The sequence below is a fragment of the Armigeres subalbatus genome, chromosome 2 (genome assembly GCF_024139115.2).
Source record: "Armigeres subalbatus isolate Guangzhou_Male chromosome 2, GZ_Asu_2, whole genome shotgun sequence".
NCBI classification, from domain to species: Eukaryota; Metazoa; Arthropoda; class Insecta; order Diptera; family Culicidae; genus Armigeres; species Armigeres subalbatus.
Window position 1 is genome coordinate 26,265,243 of NC_085140.1, and position 17,051 is coordinate 26,282,293.

General features: G+C 44.4%; 3 protein-coding genes across 3 annotated transcripts in view; 2 read left to right on the forward strand and 1 right to left on the reverse strand.

The window, feature by feature from the left end:
- Positions 1-11,669, forward strand: part of LOC134218303 (mucin-2) — a 90,960-nt gene extending 79,291 nt beyond the window's left edge. The window contains exon 5 of the mRNA XM_062697235.1: positions 10,201-11,669. Within this exon, the coding sequence (XP_062553219.1) occupies positions 10,201-11,197 (997 nt within the window). The 3' untranslated portion in view covers positions 11,198-11,669. The remainder of the gene's footprint in view (positions 1-10,200) is intronic.
- On the forward strand, positions 752-2,740 carry LOC134218304 (uncharacterized). The gene is made up of 2 exons (XM_062697236.1): positions 752-2,482; positions 2,685-2,740. The coding sequence occupies exon 1, from the start codon at positions 814-816 to the stop codon at positions 1,681-1,683; it is 870 nt and encodes a 289-aa protein (XP_062553220.1). The 5' UTR covers positions 752-813; the 3' UTR covers positions 1,684-2,482; positions 2,685-2,740.
- Positions 11,670-11,822: 153 nt separating the features above from the next.
- On the reverse strand, positions 11,823-12,962 carry LOC134218305 (mRNA turnover protein 4 homolog). Its single transcript, XM_062697237.1, has 2 exons — positions 12,770-12,962; positions 11,823-12,703 (listed from the first exon to the last, which is right to left on the reverse strand). The coding sequence occupies exons 1-2, from the start codon at positions 12,795-12,797 to the stop codon at positions 11,886-11,888; spliced, it is 846 nt and encodes a 281-aa protein (XP_062553221.1). The 5' UTR covers positions 12,798-12,962; the 3' UTR covers positions 11,823-11,885.
- Positions 12,963-17,051: the final 4,089 nt, after the last annotated feature.

The window sequence follows — 17,051 nt, forward strand, 5'->3', positions numbered from 1 at the left end:
TGTGTCTCGTCCTTGACGTTCGGCTTCGGCTACTCTTGTTCAATCTCAACGTGAGGTTAAATAAAAGTGGGGTTATGAATATGTGTTTTACTTAGTTTTTAACAAATTGTCACCTATATGGATTCGCATTATGCGTTTTTTTAACAATGTACTTTGTGTATGTTACCTATTTTTTTTTACAGTGTACTCTGTGTCACGTCCTTGACGTACGGCTTCGGCTACTCTTGTTCAATCTCAACGTGAGGTTCAATAAAAATGGGGTTATGAATATGTGTTTTACTTAGTTTTCAACAAATTGCCACCTATATGGATTCGCATTATGTGATTTTTACAATGTACTTTGTGATTGTCACCTATATGGATTCGCATTATGCGTTTTTCACAGTGCACTCTGTGTTTCGTCTTTGACGTTCGTCCATTGTTACGTCCTCTGTGTTTTTGTGACACCTCTCTTTAGTCCCTAGCTGAATGCGTGTGAGTCTACATAATTGGCTTTCCTATAAATGGTTCCATTCTCCTTTCCAACTTCACTTCCTCTTCCTTTCCCCTTTTCACTTCCTTTTCCGTCAGGTAAATGATGAGAAAGGCCAGTGAAGGCGATGGCACAAATCTCCCAAATTGAGGGGAACGTGCCTCCTGAGCCGACGTTCTGATACCTGATACCCGTTTTTTCACTGAAATGATCTGGTCAGCCTAATTACCAAGCACCTCATTGGTGACCCCGACGTTCGCAGGCTCAAATATAGGAACGTACAAAAAACCGCCATTGTAGCTGCCTACACGTTGGAATTTCGCCGCAGCACCCAAAACAAGATGGCGGACGAACAACGTTTGAAAGACGAAATCGCTCATCTACAGGATCAGCTGCGAGTAGCCCGAGCAGCCGCTGCAAACAACCCGCCCGTCGTGAACAGCGGTACCGATGTCAACAACGCTGCCGGCGGTACTGTAAACAAAGTTGCAATAAAAATCGGGCCATTCTGGAAGCGTGACCCAACTCTTTGGTTTGCTCAGCTAGAGGCGCAATTCACGCTGAATCAAGTAACTCGCGAGGACACCCGCTATTTCCACGTCCTCGCTGCCATCGATTCGGAGATATTGGCATGCTGCTCGGACATCATCCGAGATCCACCGGCGAATGGAAAGTACTCAGCGTTAAAGGACAGAATTATCAGCGAGTACAGCACCAGCGAGCAGAATCGTATGCAGCAGCTACTACGTGGGTGCGAACTCGGCGATCGCAAACCTTCGCAACTACTACTCGAAATGAGGAATCTCGAGAAAATCATTAAGTCGTTGTGGATGCAGCAGCTCCCTGAAACGACACAAGCTGTTCTAAAGGTCTCGGAAGCCACTCTCCAATTGGCGCAGCTAGCTGAACAAGCGGATAAACTTGCGGACATCACCAGAACGCGATCAATATCCTCCGCTGGAACGACGTGGGAGGACAACAAGGACACCGGATTCGAGGAAGTACGCAAACAAATTTCTGTTCTTTACGACGAAATTGCCGCTTTTCGTCAAGAGCGCGGCAGACCCCGCAGCAGGAGTTTCAGCAGATTTCCTGGTGGTACCCGAAGTGGCTCACGAGGAAATCATCCGTATTGTTTCTACCACAGAAAATTTGGCGCCAACGCAAGAAGCTGCCGATCACCCTGCCAATTTAAGCCAAAAAAAAACTAGAGCAGCTGCATTCGACGACGGGCGAAGGCAGTAAGTTTCAACAATCCCGTCTTATCATCCAGGACCCAGTAACCAACTATAAATTTCTCGTCGATACCGGTGCTGACCTTTCAGTACTGCCGTGTGCTCCAAGCAATAAGTCAAGGCCGACCCCAGGAATGAACCTATATGCCGCCAACGGCTCCCGAATTGCTACCTACGGCACCGAGATATACAAACCAACTTTCGGTCTACGCAGATGTTTTCCGTGGCGTTTCATAATAGCGGATGTGACTTCCCCGATCCTGGGTGCAGATTTCCTGAAACATTACGGTTTGCTGGTTGATTTGCAAGGAAAGTGCTTGATCGATAAAATGACCAATATCAAAGCACATGGCCAAATCAGCGTGGTCGCAGAAGGATTATTCGGCTTGAAAACATATTCTCGCAACAGTGATTACGGTGGCCTGCTGAGCGAATTCTCGGATGTTACTAGACCACGTTTTCCTCGACAGGAAGTAAAGCATGGCGTAAAGCACACTATCAAGGTCGATGGGCTCCCGTGCCATTCTAAATTCCGCAGACTTCCACCACACAAACTCGAAGCACTTCGGAAGGAATTGAAGCTGTTTCTAGAGCTTGGATACATCCGATCCTCGAAAAGCTCGTATTCAAGCCCGGTGCACCTAGCTACAAAAACACTGCAGAACGGTGATGTCAAATTCAGGCTCGTAGGTGATTACAATTGACTCAACGATTCTACCGTCGCGGATCGGTATCCCTTGCCGCACATTTACGACATTTGTCAAACAAATGCAAGGTAAGACTGTCTTTTCTGTAATAGATTTAGAACTATCAAATCCCCATGCATGAGGCAGATATCGAGAAGACTGCAATAATCACCCCACTCGGTTTATACGAGTTTCTCGTGATGCCGCCAGGTTTAAAAAATTCTGGCCAGACATTTCATAGATTTATCAATAACATATTCTTTGACATGCCATTCGTCGTCGGTTATCTAGACGACTTGCTCATCGCTTCGTCATCCGAGGAGGAGCATAAAGTTCACCTACGCATGGTTTTCGAGAGGTTGAGAGCAAACGGACTTCAAATCAACGCCGACAAGTGCCAGCTGGGAAAACATGAAGTACAGTTCGTGGGACAATTGATAACTACCGGTGATTGTAAACAGATTCCGGAGAAGGTGCAAGCAGTCGCAAATTTCCCGAAACCAGACACGGTACAGAAACTGAGACGTTTCCTTGCCCTAGTCAATTACTATCGCCGCTTTCTCCCACACGCTGCTGAGGCCGAAATTCCATTGCGCAAACTGATACCCTCAAACAGGAAGAACGATAACACACCAATCGTGTGGACAGCTGAAGCTGAAGCAGCCTTCCAAAAGTGCAAGAGGTGTTTAGTAGAAGCTACAGAACTGGATTACTAGGATTTAGAAGCCCAATTGTCCCTGATGGTCGATGCGTCCGATTTGGCTGCCGGAGCCGTGTTGCAGCAGCGATCCAGAGGTGCATGGAAGCCATTGGGATATTTTTCCGTGAAGTTCAACGACCGCGAACGACGTTACTCTACTTACGATAGAGAGCTACTTGCTGTGTATCTTGGCGTCACGTCAGGACGTGATCGAAGGCTGTAATCCGGTGATATTTACCAATCACAAACCACTCACATTTGCATTCAAGCAGGATGCGAACAAACCAACACCACGACAGCAGCGAATGTTGAGTTTCATAAGCGAGTATACAACAGATCTCGTTCACATCGCCGGTGTGGACAATATCCCATCGGACGTGCTTTCACGAGTAGAGGCTATTTGGTTGCCATCGACGATTAACCAAAACGATTTCGCCAGGAAACAGGAATGCGACGAACAACTGCAAAATTGGCACAAGGCCAATCCCGATGTAAAAACTCTGAAATTCGCTCAGCTCGGTGTTAAGCTACTTTGTCAACAACAAGGCGATAAAGTGCGAATTTGTGTTCCTCGTTTCTACCAAAAAATCATATTCGACCAGTTCCATCGCATGGCACACTCAGGAGTAAAAGCCACACAAGCACAGATTTTGCAGCACTACGTTTGGCCTGGAGTCAAAAAGGACGTTTCAAATTGGACCCGAGCTTGTCAAGAGTGTCAGAAAAACAAAGTATCCCGATATACCAAGTCGCCTTCTAACCAGATAGATGTTCCGGACGAACGATTCGAGCACATTCACATCGACATTGTCGGTCCCTTGCCGATATCCAATGGAAAGCGGTATATTTTGACTATGATTGATCGGTTCAGCAGATGGCCTGAGGCAGTGGCTATCCCGGACATGACTGCGGAAACTGTTGCCAAAACTTTCGTCAAAGTGTGGATCGCTCGATTTGGAACTCCGTCAAAGCTAACATCGGATCAAGGTCGTCAATTTGAGTCGCAGCTGATGAAGGAACTTGCAGTACTGTTAGGCTTAGAACGGATTCATACTACACCCTACCATCCACAGGCAAATGGAATGATTGAGTGCTGGCATAGACCACTCAAAACGGCCTTGGAATCGTATAAATCAAGTTGGACTGATGCGTTGCCGTTAGTTCTGCTCGGTTTACGAACGGCAATTCGTGGAGAAACATCAGCGTCAGACATGCTGTACGGCACGACCTGGAGCATACCTGGAGCAATGATGGAGAAACTACCTCTTCGCGGCTCGACGGAATCCTTCGTCACAAATCTACGAGAGAAAATGAATTCAGTGGTGCCTCGGCCTGCATCCAATAACGATACAAAACGACATGTATTCGTTCCGAAAGACCTAGGAACTTGTACGCACGTGTTCTTAAGAACCGACAAAGTTCGAGCCGCTTTAGAACCACCGTTTACAGGACCATACGAAGTTCTCACAAGGACCAGCAAAACGTTGACTATCAAAATTAAAAACAAAGAGGTAACCGTGTCAATTGACAGACTAAAACCAGCCTACTTCGCCAAAGATCCTGATCCATCATCCGACCGTATAACCAAGAGTGGCCACCATGTTCGATTCAGGATTCAGTGATTTTCTAGGAAGGGGGAGTACTGCGGTGCGCAGCAAAACTGGCTACACTGCCCTGCAGCATCGACACACGACCCGCTTCCGAGCTACGCTCAGTTTGTATCGCATTGTCAACACGATCAGATTAGAGAATAAAATACTCCGTTTTATATTTCAAGACAAAATTTTCAAAACGACTTATCTGCTTTTGTGAACAATGATTCAAACGACGATTTGACGAATCTGATAACTCTCCCACGCAAACTAACACCATCAATAGGTAGGTGAAGGCTTCCCGACTAGAAGAGCATAACAAAAATTGAACACAATTTTAACATTGTGATATTTATAACTTATTTTGATACAATTTTGTTCTCAGTAGCCATTATCTTTCAAATGTTGAAACAGGATTATATCATAATATGATTTGAAAATGTTAACACCGAATTGCCCAATAGTAGGCAATTAAAATAGATGTAGCAATTGCTTTAAAGCTTAAAGTCTCTCAGCCATAGGTATCACAACGCTGATATAATTTGAGAAGTGCCTTATTTGTTATGTTGTTAATTTAATGTTCTCGAATTATTGTTCAGACAAAAACAAAAAAAATGATTGTTGATCACAATCTGGAGACCTATCACGACCTGTAAAAATTCCAACTGCACAGAAACAATATATTTTGTATCTGATTCTGTTATAAATTTCTAACAGAATACACCCAGGTTTTTTTTACACGTTTTAGTCGTTTAAGACCTTCAGCGTCAATGAAACAATGAGTTAACCCCACGAAAAAATTCACAAAAAATCAAAGAAAAATCAGGTGGTATTTTAAAAGCTGTGAAAGTTCGGGTTAACTGAGAAATTAATGAATTCCAACCGTGTAAAAAAAAACCTGGGTGTATGTTATTTTTATGATAAAATTGTAACAAAATTTGATAGTTTTTTGTTTCCAATAGTGCAGTTTTTGATAGAAATTTAGTTATTTTAACAACATCCTGCACCATGTTTCTAACAAATTTTGTTATAAAAATTTAGTATAACATAATAACATAGTATGATATAATTTTGATATGACCTTCTAGTCGGGTTCCGTTACCTGTTGATGGTGTTGGTTTGCGTGGGAGAGCATCAGATTCATCAAATCGTCGTTTGAATCTTTGTTTACGAAAGCAGATAAATCGTTTTGAAAATTTTGTCTTGATTGGTCCTAATCGCGGCGTTCTATTACCAAGCACCTCAAGCTCATAAACCAAATTCAGCAACTTGCGAGCTTTTTGTATCTAATGAATTATTTAATAATCCCATAAGCTCCGACCTTTCGTTAATCGTTATGAGTGCACATCATATTTACACCCATATCAGATCACAAAGGGGTGGGGCTAAAGGCCTTACTTTATTGTATCCAGTTTTCCGCGAGCGGTAATGGCCGCCAGCTTGCCTGCGGGTTAGTCTCTGATTTTACATTTGTGAAGGTCGACTGCACCCACCATTCGAGCATTTTGATCAATGTGGTACATAAGAAGGCTTGAATTCACTGAATCAGCACCTTCTTATATGCAACATTGGTCAGAATGCTCGGAGCAATAGTGCAGTTGACCTCCAGAAACGTCAAATCAGATACTAACCCGCAGGCAAACTGGCGGCCATTACCGCTCGCGGAAAACTGGATACACGCGCGTGCGCGATCCATTTTGATCGGGATTCCGCAGAGTAACTTTCTGTCATCGCCAAACTTTTCACAGCAAATAGTTTTGAAAATTCAACGACGTGTAAAATTGCAGCTGATCTCCACAAACGAATAAACATTACATATTCAATAAAATTTGATTGAATTTTACAAGCAAGCACAGTTCAAATTTATTTCGATTTGAAAGAGCAGTAATATCGATTGAAATTTGCGTTTATTTGCATGCTCCAAATATGTGCATGAAAATACATTTAAAATCACAACATATTTTTATCTGTGTTGATTTAGCACTTTGATGGCAATTCCAATAATGCAACAAATATTTTCCCAACGGTCAATACTTCTTCTTGGATAAGTAGTTTAAGTCCTGAAAAAACTGGTTGTAATAATTTCTTGAAGTTTCTCTCACTTCGCCACCGGCGCCGTAGAAAACGATATATCTCCATTCCCTCCATTTCCATTTTCCACGGTTGGAGAGACTCAAAGTCCATCCAACTGGGAGCTACTATTCGGCTTCTTGAAAGGAGGCTTCCGGGCCTCTTGAAAGGAGGCTTCCGGGCCTCTTGAATGAAGGCTTCCGGGCCTCTTGAATGAAGGCTTCCGGGCCTCTTGAAAGGAGGCTTCCGGGCCTCTTGAAAGGAGGCTTCCGGGCCTCTTGAAAGGAGGCTTCCGGGCCTCTTGAAAGGAGGCTTCCGGGCCTCTTGAAAGGAGGCTTCCGGGCCTCTTGAAAGGAGGCTTCCAGGCCTCTTGAAAGGAGGCTTCCGGGCCTCTTGAAAGGAGGCTTCCGGGCCTCTTGAAAGGAGGCTTCCGGGCCTCTTGAAAGGAGGCTTCCGGGCCTCTTGAAAGGAGGCTTCTGGGCCTCTTGAAAGGCGGCTTCCGGGACTCTTGAAAGGAGGCTTCCGGGCCTCTTGAAAGGAGGCTTCCGGGCCTCTTGAAAGGAGGCTTCCAGGCCTCTTGGAAGGAGGCTTCCGGGCCTCTTGAAAGGAGGCTTCCGGGCCTCTTAAAAGGAGGCTTCCAGGCCTCTTGAAAGGAGGCTGCCGGGCCTCTTGAAAGGAGGCTTCCAGGCCTCTTGAAAGGAGGTTTCCAGGCCTCTTGGAAGGAGGCTTCCAGGCCCCTTGAACAGAGGCTTCCAGGCCTCTTGAAAGGAGGTTCCCCGGCCTCTTGAAACGTGGTCTTCGGGCCTCTTGAAAGGAGGCTTCCGGGCCTCTTGAAAGGAGGCTTCCGGGCCTCTTGAAAGGAGGCTTCCGGGCCTCTTGAAAGGAGGCTTCCGGGCCTCTTGAATGGGGGCTCCCGGGCCTCTTGAAAGGAGGCTTCCGGGCCTCTTGAAAGGAGGCTTCCGTGCCTCTTGAAAGGAAGCTCCCGGGCCTCTTGAAAGGAAGCTTCCGGGCCTCTTGAAAGGAAGCTTCCGGGCCTCTTGAAAGGAGGCTTCCGGGCCTCTTGAAAGGAGGCTTCCGGGCCTCTTGAAAGGAGGCTTCCGGGCCTCTTGAAAGGAGGCTTCTTGGCCTCTTGAAAGGAGGCTTCCTGGCATCTTGAAAGGAGGCTTCCGGGCCTCTTGAAAGGAGGCTTCCGGGCCTCTTGAAAGGAGGCTTCCGGGCCTCTTGAAAGGAGGCTTCCGAGCCTCTTGAAAGGAAGCTTCCGGGCCTCTTGAAAGGAAGCTTCCGGGCCTCTTGAAAGGAAGCTTCCGGGCCTCTTGAAAGGAGGCTTCCGGGCCTCTTGAAAGGAGGCTTCCGGGCCTCTTGAAAGGAGGCTTCCGGGCCTCTTGAAAGGAGGCTTCCGGGCCTCTTGAAAGGAGGCTTCCAGGCCTCTTGAAAGGAGGTTTACAGGCCTCTTGGAAGGAGGCTTCCAGGCCTCTTGAAAGGAGGCTTCCGGGCCTCTTGAAAGGAGGCTTCCGGGCCTCTTGAAAGGAGGCTTCCGGGCCTCTTGAAAGGAGGCTTCGGGCCTCTTGAAAGGAGGCTTCCGGGCCTCTTGAAAGGAGGCTTCAGGGCCTCTTGAAAGGAGGCTTCCGGGCCTCTTGAAAGGAGGCTTCCGGGCCTCTTGAAAGGAGGCTTCCGGGCCTCTTTGCAGAAAGGAGGCTCTGGCTCTCTTGAAGGAGGCTTCCGGGCCTCTTGAAAGGAGGCTCTGGCCTCTTGAAAGGAGGCTCTGGCCTCTTGAAAGGAGGCTTCCAGGCCTCTTGAAAGGAGGCTTCCGGGCCTCTTGAAAGGAGGCTTCGGGCCTCTTGAAAGGAGGCTTCCGGGCCTCTTGAAAGGAGGCTTCGGGCCTCTTGAAAGGAGGCTTCCGGGCCTCTTGAAAGGAGGCTTCCGGGCCTCTTGAAAGGAGGCTTCCTGGGCCTCTTGAAAGGAGGCTTCTGGCCTCTTGAAAGGAGGCTTCGGGCCTCTTGAAAGGAGGCTTCCGGGCCTCTTGAAAGGAGGCTTCTGGCCTCTTGAAAGGAGGCTTCGGGCCTCTTGAAAGGAGGCTTCCGGGCCTCTTGAAAGGAGCCTTACGGGCCTCTTGAAAGGAGGCTTCCGGGCCTCTTGAAAGGAGGCTTCCGGGCCTCTTGAAAGGAGCCTTCCGGGCCTCTTGAAAGGAGCCTTCCGGGCCTCTTGAAAGGAGCCTTCCGGGCCTCTTGAAAGGAGGCTTCCGGGCCTCTTGAAAGGAGGCTTCCGGGCCTCTTGAAAGGAGGCTTCCGGGGCCTCTTGAAAGGAGGGGTTCCGGGCCTCTTGAAAGGAGGCTTCCGGGCCTCTTGAAAGGAGGCTTCCGGGCCTCTTGAAAGGAGGCTTCCGGGCCTCTTGAAAGGAGCCTTCCGGGCCTCTTGAAAGGAGGCTTCCTGGCCTCTTGAAAGGAGGCTTCCGGGAATCTTGAAAGGAGGCTTCCGGGAATCTTGAAAGGAGGCTTCCGGGAAAGGAGGCTTCCGGGCCTCTTGAAAGGAGGCTTCCTGGCCTCTTGAAAGGAGGCTTCCTGGCCTCTTGAAAGGAGGCTTCCGGGCCTCTGGAAAGGAGGCTTCCTGGCCTCTTGAAAGGAGGCTTCCTGGGCCTCTTGGAAGGAGGCTTCCGGCCTCTTGAAAGGAGGCTTCCTGGCCTCTTGAAAGGAGGCTTCCGGGCCTCTTGAAAGGAGGCTTCCGGGCCTCTTGAAAGGAGGCTTCTGGCCTCTTGAAAGGAGGCTTCCAGGCCTCTTGAAAGGAGGCTTCCGGGCCTCTTGAAAGGAGGCTTCTGGCCTCTTGAAAGGAGGCTTCTGGCCTCTTGAAAGGAGGCTTCTGGCCTCTTGAAAGGAGGCTTCCGGGCCTCTTGAAAGGAGGCTTCCGGGCCTCTTGAAAGGAGGCTTCCGGGCCTCTTGAAAGGAGGCTTCCGGGCCTCTTGAAAGGAGGCTTCCGGGCCTCTTGAAAGGAGGCTTCCGGGCCTCTTGAAAGGAGCCGCCCGGCCTCTTGAAAGAAGGCTTCCGGGCCTCTTGAAAGGAGGCTTTCGGGCCTCTTGAAAGGAGGCTTCCGGGCCTCTTGAAAGGAGCCTTCCGGGCCTCTTGAAAGGAGCCTTCCGGGCCTCTTGAAAGGAGCCTTCCGGGCCTCTTGTTTTTTATTTTTGTATTTTTTTTACACCAGTGAGCACGCTTGTTAGCAAAAAGAAGCGACGAGATTGGTGCTGTATTTCTTTGTTTTGCGATGCGATGAATATGTGTTCAGTGAGATGGAAAACGGAACAGTTCCCCTATATTGTGAAATCATGATGAGGAACGACAAGACTACAGAAGACGCCCAACTATGTGCCGTTCACATACTACATCATAAGAATCAATCACTAAGAACTAGGTACTAATGCAATGCTTTTCTTTCTACTCACTGACAAATATTTTTAGCGATGTGCCCACTTTTGCGGCACTGCTTAATGACGTGATGAAAGAATACATCGACAGCAACCTGCAGCTAGGCGAACCGGAGAACAAACCAGTTGAAAACGAAGTACTGATTGAAGAGCCCAAGCCTGTCACCACCGCACCGCTACGTGGCTCCGGCGAACGAAGACCTTACAATATCCGAGCCAACTTTCGTAAGCGGGGTCGATCCCACGTGACAGAATCATTCGAAACTGCCGAGTCGCAGCACATCAATACTCACGTCTATAACACGGCTGGTTTTGAATCACTCAAAAACATCGATCAAGCTGCCCTGCAGGGAAAAAACCTTATCAACGAAGTAAAAGCAAGCAGCTTGGTTTTGGAGGCTCCAGTGAATACAACGACTACGACAACGGAAGCACCGGTGACCGAACTTCCTGAAACGACGACGTTCGCCATTCCAGAAACAACCCCAATCTATGAAACCACATCAGTTTTGCCTACGGAGAGGGAAGTCACCACGACGGTGCCCACAATAGAAGCACAATCCGAAGGTGATGCGCAGCAGTTTTCAACTGAGCAGTTCTACGACGACGAACAAGACGAACAAGTACAGGATGAAGAGGACACCCGACAAGGCATTTTTGCCGACGTGAAAAAACAGCTTTCCGATTTGTTTGCCATGGCAGAAAACGATCCGGAAACGGAGGAAGTGGAAGACGACGATGAGCAGTATCGGCCTCAACCGATTGGCAGCTACCACGAGCTTGAGCAAGCAAGTACAGAAAGCCCCATCACAACGACCACAACCGGTTCGGATGTGGTGGCGAACGAAAACCGACCAGAGCCGGTGACAGAAGAGACCGCCAAAGCCTCCAGTGACGACGCCATAGGCCCAATGCCCATCCCCACGTCAACTTCCAACGGAATCACGCATGAAACCGAAATCTGCTATCGAGGGCGATGCATCAAAACCGACGAAAAGAAGCCCAAAAAGAACAAGTTCAAACCAAACTGATTTGAAGGGGTGGAACAAAACAGTCTTTAGTATGAATAAGTCCTTTCCGAGACGCTAACTCTCACATTTCCCTACCATTCTGAATCTGAATCCGAACCCATCTCTCTATCTTCGTAGTAGTTAGTGTTCTTTTTTGTAAAGAGAAACGTTACGACTTATTTATTTGTAATATAATAAGGGTAGAAATAAACGAGATAATAAACAGTGAAAACCAAAGAAGAAGGGTCGAGACAATCGTCCGAAATATCCAAGCGAATTGTTGAATTTTGATCAGATTTGTTACTATCTCCATTAGATCAATATGTACTCTTCTTATATGTTGGCATTTATTGCCCACTGAGATATTGTCGGCTCTCGTTTTTTTTTTGTATTCCTAAACACTCCTAACTGCAAAGTTTTCAAATTGTAAGATACACGATGATTTTTTTAAACTAGACTGGGAATCAAAAGCTAAATTGGCAGCATATGAGACTGGGCTAAGCAAGATTAATACGTGCCATAATCAGAGATACCCGAAAGGCAATTACAGTTTGCCTGTTTTGGACTAAAACTCAGTATATGTAATGTGAATTGTCTTCCGTACAACCCGGATCATTCGGATTGTTAAGATGCATTCAGATAAAGGTTTGAATAATATTGAAGATATTTTTATCTTATACATAACAAGTAAAACTAACCTTACAATATACTACGCTTTGTCGTCATCCTCGTCATCATCCGTATCCATCTCTTCGTCTTCATCCTCACTCATATCCTCATCATCTTCTTCGTCCTCGTCCTCGCTCATAGCATCATCCTTCTTGGGCTTCTTGGGTTTCTTCTTCAGCACCTTTTTGGTCTTTTGTGTGACGACGATATCTCGCTTTTTAATTTCCTCAAAGCCGTTCTCTTTCGTGTGACAGCAGTTGATAATGACCCTAAACTTGGCCATAGGCTTGCCCATCAGCTTCAGAATTCTTGCCTGTTCGGGGGTCAAAATCTTTCCCTTCTCGCAAACTGTGAACTCTTTGTACAGTGTGACAACCCCACGTTCAAGCTTCGTCGGCATTCCCAGCGATCGCAGGTGCGGCTCAATGGCGTGAGAAAACTCTTCCAAAGGACCTTCCTTCAGGTGAACCGTTTTGGTGGCTCGAAATCCACTTCGCGCAAACTCTTCGGCTGAGTACGAGTCAAACCAATCCAGCACCGTTTCTTTGCTCTCAGACGTGAACAACAATCCGCACTGACCGATCATTTGCTCCCGCAATTTTTCCATATCCTGTCCCAGCTTCGGGTCTTCGTCCACATCGTCACTGACGAATTTCAATCCCAGCTGCATTACCCGGTTCTTGCCGAAAAAGAAGCGCGAATTCTTCCAAGCGGTCCGGACGTCTTTCAATTTGGCGTTGCGCATATTCTGAACCGAGAACAAAAACACATTGTCGTATTTTTGACGGCACTCCTGGATGTCCTCGATGATTTGCTGCTTGTTGGACAGGCCCTTGCGATCGGTTTTGGTCAACGAAACTACCGGAGTAAAAAAAAACATGGAATTCAATGTATGTTGATTCGGAACGTATCTTCCTGACTTACCCTTTTGATCTCGTTTGGATCTCGGCATTTTAGTTAATTGGATTCACTGAACGATCACAAAATATAACTAATATTCTATATTCCACCGAGAATACCCACGTTTTCGTAAGAAACTTTTGGAATTTCAAATCTTCTGTAAACACATGCACGTTTGTTGTTGGCGTTTGGTTGACACTGAATGACATTTCTCAGCTCAGCATGCTTTCGCGTCCGGTGGGGATGTCCAATTATCTTTCGATGCATGCACATAATCGATCACCAAAAATCGATTATCGATTGCAACATCAGCGGTTCTCAACAACGGTTCTTTATGGTCACCCAAAAAAATCTGCACGTTGTTTCCACCTGAAAAAGTACGTAGATTTTTTCCACCTGAAATTCACGTAACTTTTACCTGATTTTTCGATAGAATTTTCATTCTACGTGAAAATCAGGTAAGTCCTACCTGAGTTTTGGATAGAATTCACCGGACACGTAAGTTTCACCTGAATTTTTCTGAAGCATTTGCAGCTACGTGTGCACGTAAAATGTACCTGAAAATTCAGGTGGAAGCAACGTTTAGATTATTTGGAGTGTACATATTGACGGAAAATAGCTGGGAAAAAAGTGAGGCTAAAATTAAAGGATCATCATTCGATAAATTGATGATTTGTAGTTCTATGCAATGTTTCGTATGTGATCAAAATGGAAGAAAATGCTTGATTTTCTGTTTTGATTTATGCAATCGAAGCTTGAATCGAAGTGATAAGAGAGCGTAAATATTTGTTTCCAGCTCAGTCACCAACCTACGTGTATTAAGGTAGCCTGGGGAGGGGAAGAGGGATGATGGTACAAACAACCTCGTGCCAGTTTTAATTACAAACTTTAAATACATCATAACAAAATATTTTATTATCCAATTTTTCTTCAATTTTATTTTGCATTGACGCCTGTTTGTAGATTGAAGATTAATTATTATATTTATATACGTCCTATTATTTATTTATTTATTTATTTTTATTTTATTGCAATTTTTTTTATTTATTCATTTATTTACTTATTAATTTATTAATTTTTTTATTTATTCATTTTAATTACTGTATTATATTTTTTATTAACAAATGCTTGGTGTATTCAAATGTTAGTTAATTAAACAACTTTTCGTCAAATTATTCGGATCATTTGCAAAATAGATAGTAAAAAACCAGAATATAGGGCTAACCGTAATTTAAAAAACATTCAAAGAAACAGGCGATGAAGTAATGATAGAAAATCAGAACGAAAATATCCCAGGACTTTGGAGAGTTAAAATTACGGGGAAAACCCAAATATCTTAGGCCATACTACAAGTTATGCAAAAATGTATCCAAACAACAAATAATGCGGAATAGCAAAATCTGAGTGACTCTGCACCACGCAAAGGGAGCAACAGCTGTACTTTGCAAGAGATTTGCTGAGAGCAAACTAGATATTGCGTTAGTTCAGGAGCTATGGACGAACAACAGTAAAATCTTAGGTATTCCTACGAGTACTTCAAAAATAATTTACAAAAATGGACAGCAACCCCCCAGGGCTGCAATTTTGGTGAATGAAAAAGCAAAAATTTTTCCAATCACAGAATTCATTGAACGAGATATTGTTGCGGTAATGATGGAGGTACCGACAATTCGTGGAAAAACGGAAATATATGTTGCCTCGGCATACTCTCCGGGAGATGCTGATGATGTGCCTCCACCAGAAGTCACCGCTTTTATTTCTTATTGCAGAAAGCAAAATAAAGCTTTCATTATTGGTTGCGACGCAAACGCTCATCACACAATATGGGCTAGTTCGGATATCAACAAAAGAGGTGAGCACCTGTTAGACTACATCGCAAAAAACGAAGTAGATATATGTAACAGGGGAAATAAACCAACCTTTTCAAATGCCATCAGGCAAGAAGTTCTTGATTTAACCTTGTGCAGTCATACACTTTCGGAAAAAATCAAAAATTGGCATGTATCAGATGAAACATCTCTATCTGATCACATGCACATATTATTCGAATATGAGGCTGGAAATCAACTCATAGAAACCAAAAGAGATCCCAGGAAAACTAACTGGGAATTGTATAACTCAAATTTAATAATAGAGGCGGAAAACGTTAGCACCTCTTTAAACTCTTGTCATGGACTTGAAGAAAGTTCAAAGCAACTTTCCTGCTTGATACTGCAATCTTTTCAAGTCAGCTGCACTGCTAAGGAACTTTCTTCAAATAGAGACGTTCCTTGGTGGAATACCAATCTTCAAAAGATGCGAAAGAAAACCCGGAAACTCTTCAACAGGGCTAAACGCACACAACAGTGGGATCAATACAGAGAATCCCTCACTACTTACAATAGAGAAATTCGTAGATCTAAAAGGATAAACTGGAGGCACACTTGTGAAAACATTGAAAGTACTCCAGTTGCTGCCAGACTGCAGAAAGTCCTTGCTAAGGATCACACAAATGGTCTTGGGACTATTAAAAAAGATGATGGTTCTTCTACCAAGCCAACTTATGAAACATTAGAAGTAATGATGCAAAAACACTTCCCGTGTTCTATCATCAATTTACATGAAGACCAGAATGTATCTGTATCGCAAACTAGTGAAAATGAAGCCAGGCGAGATAAGGTCAACGAATAAGGTCACTGGGATGAATTGCACTAGGAGCGATGCTAGTACTCTGGCCAGTGAAATATTTACAGAACAGAAAGTAGAATGGGCGATTGATTCTTTTGCTCCCTTCAAGGCGCCAGGTAGGGACGGAATTTTTCCTGTGCTACTACAGAAGGGAAAAGAAATCTTAGCACCCATTCTGACTAAGATGTTCCGATTAAGCTTAATATTAGGCTATATACCGACTGCATGGAGGGGAGTGCGTGTCACATTTATCCCAAAAGCTAATAAGAAGGATAAATCAACCCCAAAATCCTTCAGACCAATTAGCTTATCGTCCATCATATTAAAAATAATGAAAAAACTAATAGATGAGCATATAAAATCATCTTATCTAGCGAAAACTCAAGGGGCAACTAACTCTAAACTTTCGACAGTATCCAAAAATACTAACAAATACTAGAGAAAAACTACGTCGTATCTACGGTAAATTGATCGAAGAGCCCTGGTTGGAAAAACATGAAACACAACGCCACCCAGTCGATACAGTCCACCCTGTTTTAGGCAACACATGATTTCAGTCTCCTTTAAATTCTTAAAAAATCTTTGAACAACTATTTCTATTATTATTACTTTTTGAGCAATCTTTAAGGCCTACGCTTTGGTTTGATGCCATTCATAATGTAAAATGTGGTTTGAAAGTTTTCTAGAATCTGTAGAAGGTAGAAATCAGGTGTTTCCAATACGGGGGAGCACTGTGTTTCATCAAGTAACTAACAAACGCCATAACAACCGAACTAGCAACCGTTTCTTTGTTTGATGGGAATCGTGGATACTAGAAATATCACCAAATACTATTGCGAGACAATGAGTAATATTTTCGCATAGTTTAGAGTTACTTGCCCCTAGCGAAAACTCCTTTAAGCGGAAATCAATTCGCGTATCAGGAGGGAAAATCTTCAGTAACAGCGCTTCACAAGTTAGTTACAAAGTTGGAAAGATCTTTTGAAGCTAAAGAAATCTCACTTGCAGCGTTCCTTGGCATTGAAGGAGCATTTGATAACACATCTCACAGTTCAATGAAGGATGCTATGTTGAAACGAGGTTTCGATGTATGAATTGTTGATTGGATTGACGAAATGTTACCAAAAAGAGACATATCAGCTAACCTTGGAAGCTTATCAATTAGTGTGAGAGCAGTTAAAGGGTGTCTCCAAGGAGGCGTATTATCACCTCTTTTGTGGTATTTAATCGTTGATGATCTTCTCAAACAACTGGAAGCTTGAGGCATCGAAATAACTGGCTTCGCGGATTATATAGTTATAATATATAATATATAATATATATATATATATATATATATATATATATATATATATATATATATATATATATATATATATATATATATATATATATATATATATATATATATATATATATATATATATATATATATATTGGTGAGAGGAAAATATGACTGTGTTATTTCTAACCGAATGCAAATTGCCCTAAATTTCATCACACTATGGTGTGAAAAAGAAGGATTAAACATAAATCCTTCAAAGGCCACATTGGTGGCGTTTACAAGGAGAAGAAATTATTCTTTTCCTACTTTAAAATTGAAAGGAGCAGATTTGAAACTTTCAAACTCAGTCAAGCA